The sequence below is a fragment of the Orbicella faveolata genome, unplaced genomic scaffold (assembly GCF_042242905.1).
Source record: "Orbicella faveolata isolate gen_17 unplaced genomic scaffold, um_ofav_v1 contig_25, whole genome shotgun sequence".
Classification (NCBI taxonomy): domain Eukaryota; kingdom Metazoa; phylum Cnidaria; class Anthozoa; order Scleractinia; family Merulinidae; genus Orbicella; species Orbicella faveolata.
In genome coordinates, this window is record NW_028301553.1 from 12,544,273 (window position 1) to 12,560,652 (window position 16,380).

General features: G+C 38.2%; 1 protein-coding gene and 1 pseudogene across 2 annotated transcripts in view; one reads left to right on the plus strand and one right to left on the minus strand.

The window, feature by feature from the left end:
* Window positions 1-121: 121 nt before the first annotated feature.
* On the minus strand, window positions 122-6,192 carry LOC110052444 (uncharacterized; annotated as a pseudogene). Its single transcript, XR_016208740.1, has 12 exons — window positions 6,154-6,192; window positions 5,864-6,013; window positions 5,446-5,522; window positions 4,872-5,150; window positions 4,354-4,505; window positions 3,849-3,933; window positions 3,346-3,568; window positions 2,632-2,727; window positions 1,832-2,048; window positions 1,499-1,585; window positions 732-1,118; window positions 122-132 (listed from the first exon to the last, which is right to left on the minus strand). The product of XR_016208740.1 is annotated as an uncharacterized LOC110052444 (transcript).
* Window positions 6,193-6,947: 755 nt separating this feature from the next.
* The window catches only part of LOC149109004 (ATP-binding cassette sub-family C member 1-like), a 28,084-nt gene continuing 18,651 nt past the window's right edge, over window positions 6,948-16,380 (plus strand). The window contains exons 1-3 of the mRNA XM_089294579.1: window positions 6,948-7,076; window positions 15,432-15,662; window positions 15,845-16,025. Coding sequence (XP_089150705.1) covers window positions 15,571-15,662; window positions 15,845-16,025 — 273 coding nt within the window. The 5' untranslated portion in view covers window positions 6,948-7,076; window positions 15,432-15,570. The remainder of the gene's footprint in view (window positions 7,077-15,431; window positions 15,663-15,844; window positions 16,026-16,380) is intronic.

Below are 16,380 nucleotides of genomic sequence, written 5' to 3' on the forward strand. Positions count from 1 at the left end.
TTCTATCAGTTAAACTCTGGGTGTTTGATTTAAGGGTCCATACGGGCACATGAAGTGAAGTGAAAGTGAAGGACTTTATTTAATGAGGGTGACCCCTGACAGTAACTTATACACTAACAAATCACGTTGGATCTAAAAAGCAATGTTATAAGTGCTATAGTTTTATCTTGAGCTGTCAGACTTAAACTGGAATTAATGTACATTTGTTTGGAAATAATTATCTTAACAATAAAAAGGTATGGAACTTCAGAGAAATGATCGTGTTGATTTTTACTAATTCACAGAAACTGATTCCTGCACTGAGTTCATCTTTAATTTTGACATTTTGGGAAATTTATAGAAATTTCCAACAATATTTAAAGTTTTTTTTAGCTATTCCCAAAAATTCCTAGATATTCCAAACACATTTTTTAAAACAGTCTGGGAAGTAATAGGAGTTCCTAGGAATTCCCAATAATTCCCAGTCATACTTTTCACTATTCCCAAATATTCCCAGAAATTCCAAGGTCTTGGATTAAGCATAATTTGCATGGCTTGGAATAACTTTGAATTCCTAGGAATTCCCAATAATTCCCAGTCATACTTCCACTATTCCCAAATATTCCCAGAAATTCCAAGGTCTTGGATAAAGCATAATTTGCATGTCTTGGAATAACTTGGAATTCCTAGGAATTCCCAGACTACTGGGAATTTATTTCGCAGGGGTAGGCAGTCCACTGACTGAGACTTGCCATTGGACACAGGATTAGCTGGAGGAATCTTGCAACTTTTTGGATTCAAACTGGAAGACACCTCATCAGACAGATGAGAAACCTTATCAAGGTGAGGTTTCAATGACTTTGCTATCTTTGGAGAATCATCTGGTTCGTCAATAGCTGCTATATAGGTGTCATAATTTGCCTCCCATACATCATGGTCATACTGGAAGAGACATCTGGGATCATCAGATTCTTGAACAGTTGTCCCCTTGTCCTTTGAATAAAGGTACTTCAGTGAGTCTTTCCCATACATTGATTCAAATAACTGATCAATAACTGTGATCCAAAGTGTATCCTCCTTGGACCAGACAACAGTTTTGTTTGACCATCCACAGCCACGAAAGTAAAACTTCTTTTTACCTGTTGCAAGTTAAATGTTATATACAAAAGAGTAATATTAAACTTAATATCAATTGTATACCACTAAACCCCTCCCCCACCGAAAAACATACACTGTAATAATAATAATAATAATAATAATAATAATAATAATAATAATAATAATAATAATAATAAAAGCTTACTGGCTTCTGGCTAACAATACAGCAATGATCATGAGACATGTTACAAATTGGTTATTTCATATTTCTCTGGATCACAAATCTGTTCTGTATATACCTTTAAATGTATGTAATGATCAAAATTAATCTTTAATGCGAACAAAGAGTGATTGAAAAGTCTACATGTAGGTCATTGCAAGTCCTAGGATTATTTCAATAACTGACTGTATGTACCCATACCTTCAGTAATACATTCACAGGCCTTCCAGAACTGGTAGTGCAAAAGTTGCATCATCTCTGACAGCCAGTGAGTAATGATCTGGTCCACTATGAATGACAAAAAGACAATAATTCGACATTCATGGTACAATTAATCATCATTATACTACAAAAAAGTAATATTAATATCTTCAATCACACAGGAACTCACAGCAGTTCAATTTAGAGTTGCACCACCAACTAAATAAGGTATTCACAACTTAGTATAGTTATTTACAGTTTAAAAATAAAGACCAATAAATTTAAATCTAATCACTATCTGTACCATAATAACAAAGATCTTAAGAAACCTACAGGACCGTGTGACTCCTCCTTGATCATGACACGTTGCTCTTGAGTAGAGAGCTCTGTGTACTTTGTGTGATGCTTCAAAGCCTTGGTTGGAGTACTTCGCAAAAGAACGATGCAGGCGTAGCAACATGGCAGAGTGGTCAATGGTTAGGTGGCCATAATCTCCAGCGCCAAGAGTGGTGCCAAACAAGTGGCGAAAGAGAAAGCCCCAAAGTTTACACTGAAATTGTAACACTCCACTAAAAATACTGATCCTCCAAAGACTTCTAAATTAAACTGACTGGAAAAGACTCCCAAAACTTACCAAGTTTTGTGAACAAGTTTGGGAGGTTTGAAAATGCTACGGAACTGGAAATTGATATTCCAAATATTTTGGTAATGACCAGATCTCATTAAAGTTGCTGCCAAGTGCTGCTTATAATAATTCTTTTTTTTTTCCCACCAGCAATTTATAATAGATGCAGGTATTTATTGATGCATTTCAATATTTCAAACATTGTCATACTCCAAATCATGTGAATATAAACAACAAGTATTGCCCAAGAAATAACTGTATGTTTTTGGTTATTAGTGGTGCAGTATTTTTTCAATCTGTTCTAAACTCAAGGTGCATCTTATACCTAAGTATCTTAGCACAACAAAATATAATTTCCCCAAATTTCCCTGATGATTAAACCTGTCAAAATACCCAAATACCCTAAATAGATAAAAGACAAACAATGTTGGTCACTGACAGTATCTAGCTTAATCAGGTTATTGGGCCATAATTATCAAGCTACAGTGTATGTTGTAATTAATCTGACCTTTACATCAAAGATGTCAATTTGTTCATCCTCACTTAATTCCTCAAATTCACTGCTGCGCACCACCTTGGCAATGTCATTCCATTCTTTGAAAACCTTCATGAATGCAATAATTAAACAAAAAGTCATTAAATTTAGTAAAATCACAAGTTTCAACTCAGTTGAGCAAGGAATGTGAATAACAATCATCACAATTCCCTTGAATGAATTCTTTTCCCTGAACCTTATTTCCCAACAAATCTTTGAAACAGGCTTAATTACCATCAAGCCAGAAAGCAGTTCACATATTCTTTGTATTAAACCCAGAACTGACTAATTGTACGCTTTCAAATGATAATGACATACTGTAATAATTATTGCTGGTGATCTTTAAATTAAACACAAGTTGATACTAGGTTATTTTCTTAATTTTGTGACTCGGGCAGATGTTAAGCCCAGCTCAAAATATTTATTTTACATTATGCATGTATATTGATTGACTGAATTTCAAGTTAAAATGCAGCCCAATAGCGTCCCAGTTATAATAATTCTCAGACAAATCCTGGCTTTTGAATTCTAAAACAGTCAACCCATAGTCTTTCATAGTGCTGGCCAGATACTGCTTGGACTGTTCAATGTGAGTTTGGGTTGCCTATGACATATCTAAATCATTATAAAATGTGGGTTGTATAAAACTAAGATGAATGTATAATTAATACATTCTTCAGGTTGTACCTTATGAAAATGAGCAATCTGTAGTGAAGCTGCCAGCTTTTCCATTTCCAGATTTTCTTCCTGGTTAAGTTTCTGTTCTAATTTTCTCTTCCTGGTAATCTCTTATTAGGAGGCTGTTGAACCAAAGGTTGAACAGCTTTACAGGCAAGAAATTTTTGTTCCAGGAGGTCCTCTAGTTTGTTTGACCAAACCTTCACTTCATTCTCCAGGAACTGCTTTAAATCTTAAATGAACAATATTAATAGTAAATTACTGAGAAGAAGTAAATGTACTTAGACTGCACCATTAATGTATGAAAGTGATTTTCTAAATATTTTAGTTATGGGCAATGTAAGGTGCAGTGGTTCAACCTATAAACTTCAGGGGGTTCATAAAATGATCTTTGAAATGTAAATGAGATTTTCACTTATGCAGGGACCAAAAGTAAGTTAATTAAAAATTTATGTTAAAAAATTAAGATGGCCCTTGAAAGTTTAATAAGTGAGTGTATATGTATAATTCACCTTTAGCATCTTCCAGAGTCACTTCCTTCTGATATTTGCCATAGTCCCTGTTAAATTTTCCACTCTTAAGGATGTCCTCAATATGCTAGATGGAAAATAATATACATGTTCAAAACAGCATAACTGTTATGCATGTACCTATCTAGTAGTAGATAACTAGATAAATGTGCAGCCACCAGTAGATGACCTGCCTGCATTTATATGTGCACACACATAGGACTTAATCACCCCTGGCTACAATAATAATAGTGTACCATTTTCTGTTTTTTGATTGTCTGCCTACAATCCAGTAAGATGATTAAGATCTGCATCACAAAATCTGCTGACTCTGCTAAAATATGAACTCATAGCCAACCTGGGCCTGCAAGCCATGTTGGTAGTAAATAAACAGTTTAATGTACATGTATATATAACGGCAAAATTATTGACAGTAAAATTTTGAATTTGGTTTATCAGAATATCTGGAGTGCAAGCTATCTATACCTGGAGATAACATACAACTTACAATTTTCACCGCATTCATGAATGTGACGTAGCCAAGGACTACATCTTTACAAGCTCCACTCACCTCTTTGTAATAGGATATCACTCTGTCAGTTGGTAAAGATTTTCTTATGATCTCATCAGTATTATCCAAAATATTTCTCCCTGTGTTTCCTATTAGAATAAGATAAAAAGTTCCCTTTTTATTTAACAATGTTTTAAATGAAATATACTGTTGGACTTTAACTTGTTAAGGTTGTTGAAGAGTTTTACTGATGCAGTATATCTCAATGAACATACTGATGTCCAGTTCTTAATTATGCACCATGGAAATGACTGTTTCAAAATTGCTGCCATTGATCTACATTCAAAGTAACTTATACATTAAAGTCATGGTAATAGGACAACGTATTACTTAAAAGATATTAGGGGCATTAACTTAAATATTATTTAATAATTATTATTAATCAATCAATCAGACAACAATATTTAAGTGGTTCATATGATTATAGGCATTTTACTCAAAGATAATAATATTACCAGAAAATGATGCAACAGAGATGTTATTCTTATCAACAGCAGTTTGCTGGCCTTTACGGAGCTTCACTGTAATCCTTTCTTTCCCCCTAGACATCTCAGGACCACATTGACCAATAGCTTCATTACATTCAGTCAGTGAATTGCATCTGTATGCGAACAAACCAACTGAACCAAGCAGTTGCTCAGTACTTTCGCATCTCACTGTGAAGAGCACACAGACAGACATTGCTCAACTCCTCATCTAACAAAAACATGAGATCATGACGAATTCCTGTCCACCTGAAATTAAAGATAAACCCCTGATCACAAATACATTAAGGCTGGTGTATTCAGAACAGGTATCCCCCAAGCCAGGTTCAGTGCCATACTTTGGATTCTGACCTTGTGCTCATGCTTTCTTCATGGTGGCCAGATTTATAAACTGTTCACATTTGGCTAGGTGCCTGCCAAATTTCTCCTGCCAGAACAATAATGCACCCAGAAAACGACTTCAATTGACTGAATTAAGTATTTCTCAAGTTAACAACACCTCATTGTTGCCAGATAATGCTCTGATTGAATGTTATACACTTACTTTCCAATATTGGCCTTGGATTGAAGACAAGTCAGGCAAACTTCGTCAAAAGATCCACCCTAGTGTTCTTTACAAGCCTTCAATAAAAATAAGACATTTTTCATTCTATAATTATAGTTATTTAAAAGCCTGGCTCCAAACTAACTCAGACATCTTCATTGCAGTTCAGCCACTCTGACTACAGTATACTAACTGATGGCCATTGAGATTATACAAGACCAGTCATGCTGTGTGAATGAAAGTCAAGTCAGGCAGCGATTCATCACTAAAAGCTTTGTATACATGTGACATATATATTATTACTCATTTTTTCACACACATATATTGACTTGATACATGTGTGTCTAAGAACATCACTCTGCAATCTGATTAATTAATATCATAACTTTATAAAGTAACAAAAGATATTTCAAAATACCCTTAAAGCATGGCATAAAAAACAGAATTCAATATTGTAACTTCCACGCCCAGCTAATACAAAGCTTTCGTCATCAACCTTAACAAGAAGCATATACAATGCCTTCAAGTCAAGTGTAACTAAGAGAGAAAAAAAACAAAGTAAAATAAGCTTAAATAACAATAGCAATTTCAAATAATGAGGGCACTTTCAGCCCAGTGCAAATAACCGGTACAGATTGTGTAAGTTGTGCTAAATATTATGGAAAACCTGGCTTCCTTCAGACTTCACCTAGCTTTAATCACATTTACATGACAGTATTGTAAATACATATTATATGTGATGGTCATCTTTAACAGAAACCCTGCCCTGAAGATTCAGCAAATATTCTCTCCAGATTGACATTTTTCTGGCTCTCCAGGTACTGCAGTTGAATATTCCTTGTTATAATCTTGTAATAATTAAAGGCCTGTGCTCATGGTAATCACAGCTGGCCATCAAACATTGTCCGACAAAGTTTGAACAAAAAATTTGCTTGTCCCAAATGAGCAGACTGGGTTTTTTTAGCCCTGCATGTATAGAGGGTATATAGATATTTTCCAGGGCCGGGTTTTTTAAAGCCCGATTAAGCTAACCCAGGATTAACGAGAATTTTCATTTCAGTGTTGTAACTTTTCTGGGAGGTTTTCTGTTTATATTGTTTGTCCTTCTGTTTTGAATTTGAACAATATCAAACTACACAAAACATAAGCAGTGATAAACATTTTTATACAAATATAGTAATACTTCGATTAACTTTTAATCCTGAGTTAGCGTTAACCTGCTTTCAAACAACCCGGCCTAGAACAGCAACTGTACATGTAAGTGGCCATATGCACGTGTACTCCAGAAACTGCATCTCAGATGAATTATATACTAAGGAGTTATCAGTCTCAGATGACTTTGGTTATTGCATGTATATTGAGAGTCAGATATATGTACATGTGCATTTCAGATGCAAACTTTCCTGTCAATGTGCTTTTTTGTCTTGTCCAAATTAAACAAGGACATCAAATCATTTTTCTATACTAAATTATAACATTATTGTTATCCTTTCTTTGTCCAGATTGATTTTCACTGGCTTCAAGAGGCCATTGACTGACTCAGACTTGTGGGCACTTAACAAAAGAAACAGATCTTCAACAGTTGTTCCACCATTTATTAAGAAGTGGCAAGAAGCTGAAATTGCAATAAGGTAAAAAACAGGAAAAATCTTTTAAATTATCTTTATGTTCTTAACTTTAGTAAGTTTTTTTTTTAAAGAAAGAAAAATAGCTGATGTACAGGAAAAAGAACATTATTATTAATTAATATCATTTTGTGTGAGCTTTGAGTTGAGTGAAGTTGCTTGAAGAATGCTTCATATAAGTATGTACATGTACCCATTCCAGGCATCGTAACAACGTCGGAATGTCGCAAAAGATACACAGATTACAAGGACTTTGCTTGAAGGACTGATTTCAAACACCAAAGACTAACTATGATTCCAAAGTGATTTATTCTTATTAATCGTGATTTTTTGTCCAAAACCATCAAACTAAAATGTAATCAAAAAACCTAGTCTAAGCGACATTAAAGACTAAAACTAAAATAACCATTACATAACACGAATACATATTAAAATACACAAGTGCAAGGAAATCTGATTATGCAACAATTGACCAAGAAATGCAAAGACAAGGAAATAAATACATGCTTACTGATTGTCTCCCTGTAACGCCAGAATACACAAGTCGCAAGATAAACAAAGTAACCTTCGCAACAAGCTCTCTTGTCTAAAACAACTATCGCAAAAATACAACGCACGAGGTCCGACATATGATATCGAAGCATTACTAATACGTAACAAAGACTAATACTTAACAGAAAATAATACTTAACTGAGAATAATATCTAACTCGACAACAATTACATGGCTCCCCTAAATTGAGCCAATCAATTCAGGGTGTGTTCCTTTGGGGTGATCTGGATCCGGATCAGTGATCCAAGATCACTCGCTTGGATCATGGTGCATCGAAGGAACCGATGAATCCACCCTGGTTCCTTTGATGCACCATCCCCGGTTCGAATCCTCTGTGTCATTGCTTGGCACAAGAAGTACCAACTTCTGCACAGGTTGTTCAAAGTAGCTGACGTGCTTGACTCTGCGTCCCTTGTTATCTAAAGTAGCATCTCCCACTGCTAGCTTTACCTTTCGCACGTAGTGATCAGGATCATCATAAGCTTCTTCTACGCGGGCAATCTGCTACATGTTGCGAGGAAGATTGTCGTTGCTAATGATCACAACGTCTCTTTGCTGGAGGTTAATTCTCGGACTCATCCACTTCTGTCACAATTGAAGGGTATGAAGGAACTCTCTTTTCCTATGCACCCAAAACTCGTTAGTCAAGTGTTGGACTCAATCCATCTCTTTCAAAGGTATAGATCAGCACGTTGAAATTCTCCAGGTGGTGGTAGGATGACTCTTGACTTTCCTGTAAGGGGTGGCTATTGACCACAGCATCTACTTCTGTCATGAAGGTTTGAAGAGATTTGTCATTCAGCTGGCTACCACATTGGTCTAGTAGGACTGAGAGTATGTTACGTGCCATTCTAATCTGTCGTTCCCAAATGCCACCCATGTGGCTAGCTGATGGGACGTTTAGCTGGAATTCAGTCCAATCGTAGTTGGGTTCCAAAAGGAAATTGTGAACGTGGGTCTGGTCCATTGAGGACAGTGCCTTCTGTACCTCATTCTTAACACCCATAAGGTTGCTTCCCTGGTCGCATCTGGTCATACATATGGGGCCTCAGCCATTGATGAATCAGCACAAAGCGTTTATTAATGAGTCAGTTTCTAGGGTTGCGGATACTTCAGGGTGGATTGCACAGCTTGAGAAACCTGTGAACAACACTCCATAGCGCTTCAACTCTTTACGGCCTTCCTTAATGACCCATGGACCAAAATGGTCGACTCTGCAGTGAGTGAAGGGCGGTGCTGGTTCTAGTCTGTCTGCGGGCAAATTTGCCATCTTCTGCTCTTGTAGGGCCCCACGGATTTTTCAGCAAATCACGCATTTAGAGATACACCGGGACACAGATGAGCTCCCTCCAATTACCCAGTATACATGTGACCGCAGATCGTTTAGTGTCATCCCTCAGCCTTGATGGCTTATCCTCTCGTGGTGTTATCTCACCAACAAGGTTGTGACATGGCCTTTACTTGGGATTATAACTGGAGGCTTGATTCCATAAGATACTAGGGCATTCCTTATCCAGCCACCAACTCGTAAAACACCATCTTTGTCTAGGAAGGGAGAGATGGAGTGCACTTGAAGAGAGAGTGCACTTGTCTTCTTCATGGACAAATTATGTTTCTTTGCAAATTCTCTACTTCCATCATCATTTTGTACTCCTAAGGATCTGAGAATCTTGATTTCTTCAGGAAAGGCTTCTTCTTGGAGTGACTTTCACATTGCTTGCTCGGCTTTTCACATTTCATCCACTGACCGTGATCTGTGTGTTGATGTGTCTTTCTCTTTGCTTGTTTTCTTTGCTGCATGTAGCGGTTTCTTGGGACTTAGTTGAGGTGATGCTTTGGACTTCATACATGAAGCAACAGCTCTCTTGGCCCTGTGCCATTTGGAGAAGTACTCCAAGCGTTCAGAAATGGTTGCCATCCTTTCATGTTGAGCTCCGGTAGTGAAAACTTGAACTTTCTTGACCTCCGGATCGTCTGGAGAGATGTCAAGATTTACATTGTCATTCCTGTTCGGAAGCTCTCACTGCCATAAGAAGGTGGCCCATTGAGCCATCGGGAGTCAATCAGGTCTTGTGGAGAAAGACCAGGCGAGGATTCGTGTGCTGGATTTTTATTGGTCTTGATGTATTTCCACTGATCGGGGGCGCTGATGTCTCGAATTTGTTGCAACTGGTTGGCCACAAAGACGTGAAAGTGTCGAGTGTCGTTCCTGATAATTATAGGAGAGGACAACTTGGCTATCTGTGTAAGACACCTCCGTAATCTGGTCGTACTCAAGCTCTTCTTGCAATGAGGCACTGATCCTTTCGGAGAGCAGAGCTGCCGTCAGTTTGAGTCGAGGGATCGTAACAGGTTTCTGTCGAGTTACTCGAACCTTGCCAATGACGAAGCTGCAGTGGACCAGTGTCATCTGTAAGACGCAAGTAAGAACACTAGCTGTATCCATGGTCCCTCCCGTCCGAAAAGTGGTGGAGTTGTACGGACATGAGTTTTACAAATGTATGTGGCTTGTAGCACCTCTGGATCTTCAGTTCCTCTAAGTGATGTAAGCTGTTTCTCCATCTCTCCCAACTATGGCGCAATGGCTCAGGCACTAGATCGTCCCAGTCAGATTTATCTTGGTAGAGGCCCTGAAGAATTTGTCTTTCAGTCAGGATCACTGGCGCTAGGTATCCCAGGCGGCCGTATACGGAACTGACAGTTGATAAGATTCCACGTCGGGCCAAGGGTTTGTCTTGCAGGACAATCCAAAATTGAAAGGTATCTGACTCCATGCACCACTGAATGCCCAGTGCACGCTCTATTGGGAGGACATCATTGTGAAGGTCGAGATCTTTAACACCTTTTGCTCTATCTTCAGGGGCAATCTTCGCGATTACTTCTTTGGAATTAGAGGTGAAATTATGAAGCCACATTCCCCCTCTGGTGCAGATAAACTTGGTGTTCTCTATTAATGATGTAGCTTTGGAAACGGTAGCAACTGACTAAGGCCATCGTCAACATAGAAATCCTTCCTGATAAAGTTAGCTGTGTCAGAGCCAAACTCGCACTCATTGTCAGTAGCAATTTTCTTGAGCCCAAAGTTCGAGCATCCAGGAGAGGATGCAGCTTGGAATAGATGAATGGTCATGCGATACTACACTAGCAGAATCTTAAGTAGTCGCGATCTTCATCTTTCACCTTGGACTGGTGGAACATAGCTTCCAGGTCACACATGAATTCTATCAATTCCTTTCTGAATCGACAGAGGACGCCAACCAGGGAGTCTGGACCTTGTAGGAGGTACTTGTTTAATGAATGGCCCATGAAGGTTGCACTGCAATCAAAGACAATTCTGATTTTGCCAGGCTTTTGAGGGTGGTACACTTAGTGATGGGGGATGTACCACGACTTTCCGTCATCATCGGGTCGTTGTTCATGTGGCACCCTTACAGCAAAACCCTTTTCGACAATGTCTTGCTTGAATGCCATGTAGTGTCGATGATACTTCATGTCATTTTCCATTCATGTGTTTAGCTTGTTCAGTCAGCGTAAGGCCAGTGACTTGTTGTCTGGCAGTTTCGGGGTGTTGCCTCAAAGGGGAGTGGCATCTCATAATGCCCATCAGTGGTTTGTCGGATTCCTTCTTCCATCTGCTTTAGAAACTGTAAGTCATCTTGGGACAGTATTGCTTGTCTGTCTGTCCTTTTTTCAGAGAAGTCCATTTCAAACATCTTCATAACTTGAAAGGGATTGATCACTTTTTTCACATTTGTTTTCATAGAGAAATTGCAACTTCTCTTGTTGAATCCTTCTGCATCTACATGAAGGTCAAGTGGTTCTCATGCTTCGATCGTGTAAACTCGTTAAGAAACGCCAATCTCATCTTCATCACCATCTTCTCCGCTAAGGGGTTTGGAAATCTTTCCAATGATTCCCCAGTCAAGGTCAGATCTCAAGGTGTAAGGGCTGTCATCTTCTTCAGGGATGATTTCTCTAGGCATTATTGCACGTGGGCAATCTGATCCTATCAGAATTCTTATTTCCTAGTTCTGATAGGGTGTAATCTGTGCTGTAGTCTTCTCCAAATGAGGCCATTGGAGTGCTGACTTGGGTCTTGGAATGTGAGATCTCTTTGCTGGGATGATTTCATGTGAAAAGGCTTCAGGTAACTGCAGAGTGACTTGTCGCATAAAGTCTTGCATGATGAGACCTCTTGCGATTCTCAACACGTAGCCGCATTCCTTCAGTTGTTGGATGTTTTCAATCTTAATCAGCACACAATTGGATCTACACATAAAGACGGTCACACTTTGGATCTTGTTATCACTAGATCAGATGATGACATTGTTTCTAATTTGTCAATTGATTCTCCTTTTGTTATATCTGATCACGCTGCCGTTCATTTTCATCTGATGCTTAAAAAACCAGTGTTGGAAAAGAAGCTTATCACATTTAGAAAACTTCGTTCAATTGACTTTGATAGGTTCTGATGTCACGAATTCTAGTCTTTCGAGTCTCTTTTCCACACCGCTTCCGTGCCTTGATGACTTAATCAGTGAGTATAATGGCGTTCTTAGTTCCATACTTGATATCCATGCTCCTGTAAAAACCAAAACAATAACTCTGCGTCCGGCTGCACCTTGGTATTCTGAAGAAATAAACAATTTGAAGAAAGATCGCAGGAGACTGGAGCGGCGTTGGCGAAGGACCAAACTTCCAGTCGACCGCCAGTTGTTTATTGATCAATGCCGTGTAGTCAACTTTTTAATTTGTTCTTCCAAGAGAACTTACTACACTAAGCTGATCAGTGATAATCAGACAGACTATAAACTTCTTTTCAAAACAATTGACAGTCTATTACATAGAAAGTGTGATATACCATATCCGCCCTGCATCTCGCCTTCGGATCTCGCAAATAAGTTCGTCGAGTTCTTTTCTGATAAGATCACCAAAATACGGGTCGACTTAGACAATGCAGCTCTCATCATCCATCAAGTTCCTGAAGTTAACCGGGTCTGTCCTTATACGTTTGATGAGTTCAGTTTGGTAGATGTTGACGAAGTCCGCAAATGTGTTGTGAAATTATCTTCCAAGTCATGTGATCTTGATCCTCTTCCTGGCTATGTCACAAGAAATACTTTAAGCATACTGCTTCCATTTATCACCAAAATTATAAATACTTTGTTGCAATCTGGCCAAATACCCTCTCAATTAAAAGTTGCTAAGCTACGTCCTCTTCTTAAGAAGCCTTCTCTGGATCACACGCAGTTTTCAAATTATCGCCCTGTTTCGAATCTTACTTTTCTCAGCAAAGCAATTGAGAAGTTGGTTGCTAACCAACTGATCTCCTATGTTAACAACAACAACCTGAATGAGCCATTACAGTCTGCCTACAAACAGTATCATAGCACAGAAACGGCTCTCATTCGCATGCATAATGACATCCTCACAGCAATTGATAAACGTAGAACAGTAATTTTATTACTTTTGGACCTCTCTGCTGCTTTCGATACTGTTGACCATGATATTCTCCTCTTCCGTCTACAACAGCGCTTTGGAGTTACTGGCAAGCCGTTACTATGGTTTAAATCTTATCTGTCCAATCGCATGCAGTATGTCTCTGTTGATGGTGCAGCTTCCTCAGATCATGCTCTTCAATGTGGTGTTCCACAAGGATCAGTGTTGGGACCCATTTTGTACGTTCTTTACACTTCACCCCTTTCAGACATTGTAAAAAAATTCAACTTGAGTTATCATTTTTATGCTGACGATTCACAACTTTATCTGTCCTTTCAGCCAACTATACCCAGTGATAAGGATTTAGCTGTGTCCAACATCGAGCGCTGTGTATGTGAGATTGATCACTGGATGTTGATTAATCGTCTTAAACTTAACAAGGATAAGACTGAACTTCTAGTGATCTCCGCAAAACATCTACCAAGACCAACCCTTCAAGAAATCTCTGTCGTCGATGAAACCATCTGCTCGTCACAGACAGCAAGAAACATTGGTGTCATTTTTGACCATCATTTTCATTTTAATGAACATATTGCAAGTATTTGCAAATCATCTTTTTATCATCTCTGTAATATCAGCAATATAAGGAAGTACCTGTCATCGACCACCACTGAAATACTTGTTCATGCGTTTGTTTCTTCAAAATTGGATAACTGTAATTCTCTACTCTATGGCTTACCAAACTGTCTTTTAAAAAAGTTACAGCACGTCCAGAATGCCGCTGCTCGTCTCATCACCCTCTCTAGAAAACACGAACACATCACACCTATTTTGTTTAATCTCCACTGGCTTCCTGTTAACTATCGTATCATCTTTAAAATTTTACTCATCACGTACAAGGCCCTAAACGATCTGGCACCTTCATACGTTCGTGATCTTCTCACTCCTTACACTCCGTCTCGTCAGCTACGTTCATCTTCTAAAGAACTTCTTTCCATTCCACACTTCAATTTGAAAACATATGGCGCAAGATCTTTCTCCGTAGCAGCTCCTACACTTTGGAACACTCTTCCGTCTGACATCAAGAACAGCTCCTCAGTGTCCCTTTTTAAACATAAACTAAAAACGTTCCTTTTTAAGAAAGCATTTTTATAACTTTTTAGCGACATTTTTTAATTTTTACTTTATTTGTCTTAAGTGTTTTTAATATTTCTAACTGTAAAGCGCTTTTGAACTTTTAGGATATTGGCGCTATATAAATATTTTATTATTATTATTATTATTATTATTATTATTATTATTATTATTATTATGAGACCTCCTATTTTTCTACTCTTAATCAGCTCTTCGGTGGCATGCGTTGTTGATAACAACAAGTTTGTCTCAGGCCCTGAAACACCAAGATGATTGAGGACGGTATCTGCAACGAATGGTGTGTCTGACTGATCGTCTAAGAGAGCTTACACTTGTCACTCAGTCCGTGGATTACTGGTGTGGCTCAACCAAACTGGGACAGTCATTGAGTTTGCCTGACTTTTATTCTGACCATTCATAAAGCAAACTGCAGAGTTTGGCATCTGATTAGGATCTCCTTTATTGTGGGTGGTTTCTTTGTGCTTTCTGTAGTCACCATGAAAGGGCGTTGGATGCTGTCGTTTACAAACCCTGCACCTTTTTCTTTCCTTGCAGTCTTTAGACAAATGACCATGTTGTAAGCAGCCAAAGCAGAGTCCTTTCACCGAAGCAAACTCCTTTCTTTCACTGATTGTTTTTTTTAATGAATTCTGGGCATTTGTCTAGATCGTAAGGTTTCTTGCAGTAGAAACACGACTTAACTGCTAAAGGCGGCTTGCTTTCTGCTGATCCATTTTTCTCTTTGTTTGAACTTGTCATAAACACATTGGCACCACGAGGTCTTCTGGGAAACCTTGGTTCCTTGTCCTTATTTCTTTTGCTTATTGTTCTGCCACTGTCTTCTTCATTGGGGGCTGGCGAGGACAGTACAGGGTCGCAAACGATGTCCTCTTCTTTTACCATGAACTTCACAAATTCCAAGAAGGGAGGGAAGACTTTGTTTTCCTCCTTCCAATTAAAAAATTAATGCAAGCAGGCTCACTTGATTAAAACAACATTGAAACTACTTGAGAACTCAAAGATCCAGCTGTAATGAAGTTGCAACGTCCCATGTGAGCCTGTACTTGTTAGATTGATCGCCGACTGGAAGAACTTGATAAGCTCATGGTAGTTAACTTTGTTAAATAGTCTTTGAACTAAATTTAAAATTTCTGTACACTCATTTTTGGCAATGTGTTAGTTGATCATTGACAAGTTGTTGGATGAAACTTACATTGTTACTGTTGTTTGATGCAGAGGCACTTCAAGATCTCCAGCTGTGGAGCCTGTTGATAACGAGAAAGCCGAACTAAAGGCAGGTGATGATGCCGAGGAGGAAGTCAAGTTTTTGTCAGAGACTAAGAAAAAGGAGAAAAGACCCTCTCTATCGAGAATAATGTTTGGACTCTTCTGGGACAAATTTCTGTTGGCATTTGTTTTTAAACTGATTAATGATTGCATCCAGTTTGTGCAGCCACAGCTGTTAAGGTAACAAAGAGCAAATTTTATATCATATAGAATTATGAATTATTTTAGATTATGAGTAATTCTCAATCAGAAGGCTACCAAAATGGCCATTGTAGATAAATTTTGAGAAGACACATCTTATTAGATGGTTAATTTTACTATTTATATTAACATGTTACATTTTAAATTTTACTATTTTATAGGTTATTGATTGGTTATGTAGAGGATAAAGACAATCCTGATGTATGGCGAGGGTATGTTTATAGCATCAGCATGTTTGTGGTTGCTCTAGTCCAGTCTCTTGCCCTTCAACAGTACTTTCAAGTTTGTTTTACTCTTGGATTGCAAGTGAGAACAGCTGTTCTAGGCATGGTTTACTCAAAGGTAAGGAATGTGTACTGCATAGTTACAATTAATTAAAATTAGTGTCCAAGCTGTACAGTGTGTTGCTTATTACTGCAAGCGACAGGTATAAGACAGTTTGTTCCTTATATATACAGATTTAATAAACATTATCACGGTTTTTATGCCATCTTGACTGGTAGACAAAGGGGTCAGAAATTTCAGTGTTTGTACGGGAGTCCAATATGGCAAATAACTTTCTCCAAAACTGGAATTTACACAATTTGTGAAACATTAAAATACTAGGTAGAACATTTTATTCACCAAGTTTGAAAGATGTAACTTGGCTAGAAGATGCTCAGTTGATTTTTTAATTTTCCATACATTTGTCGGTAAT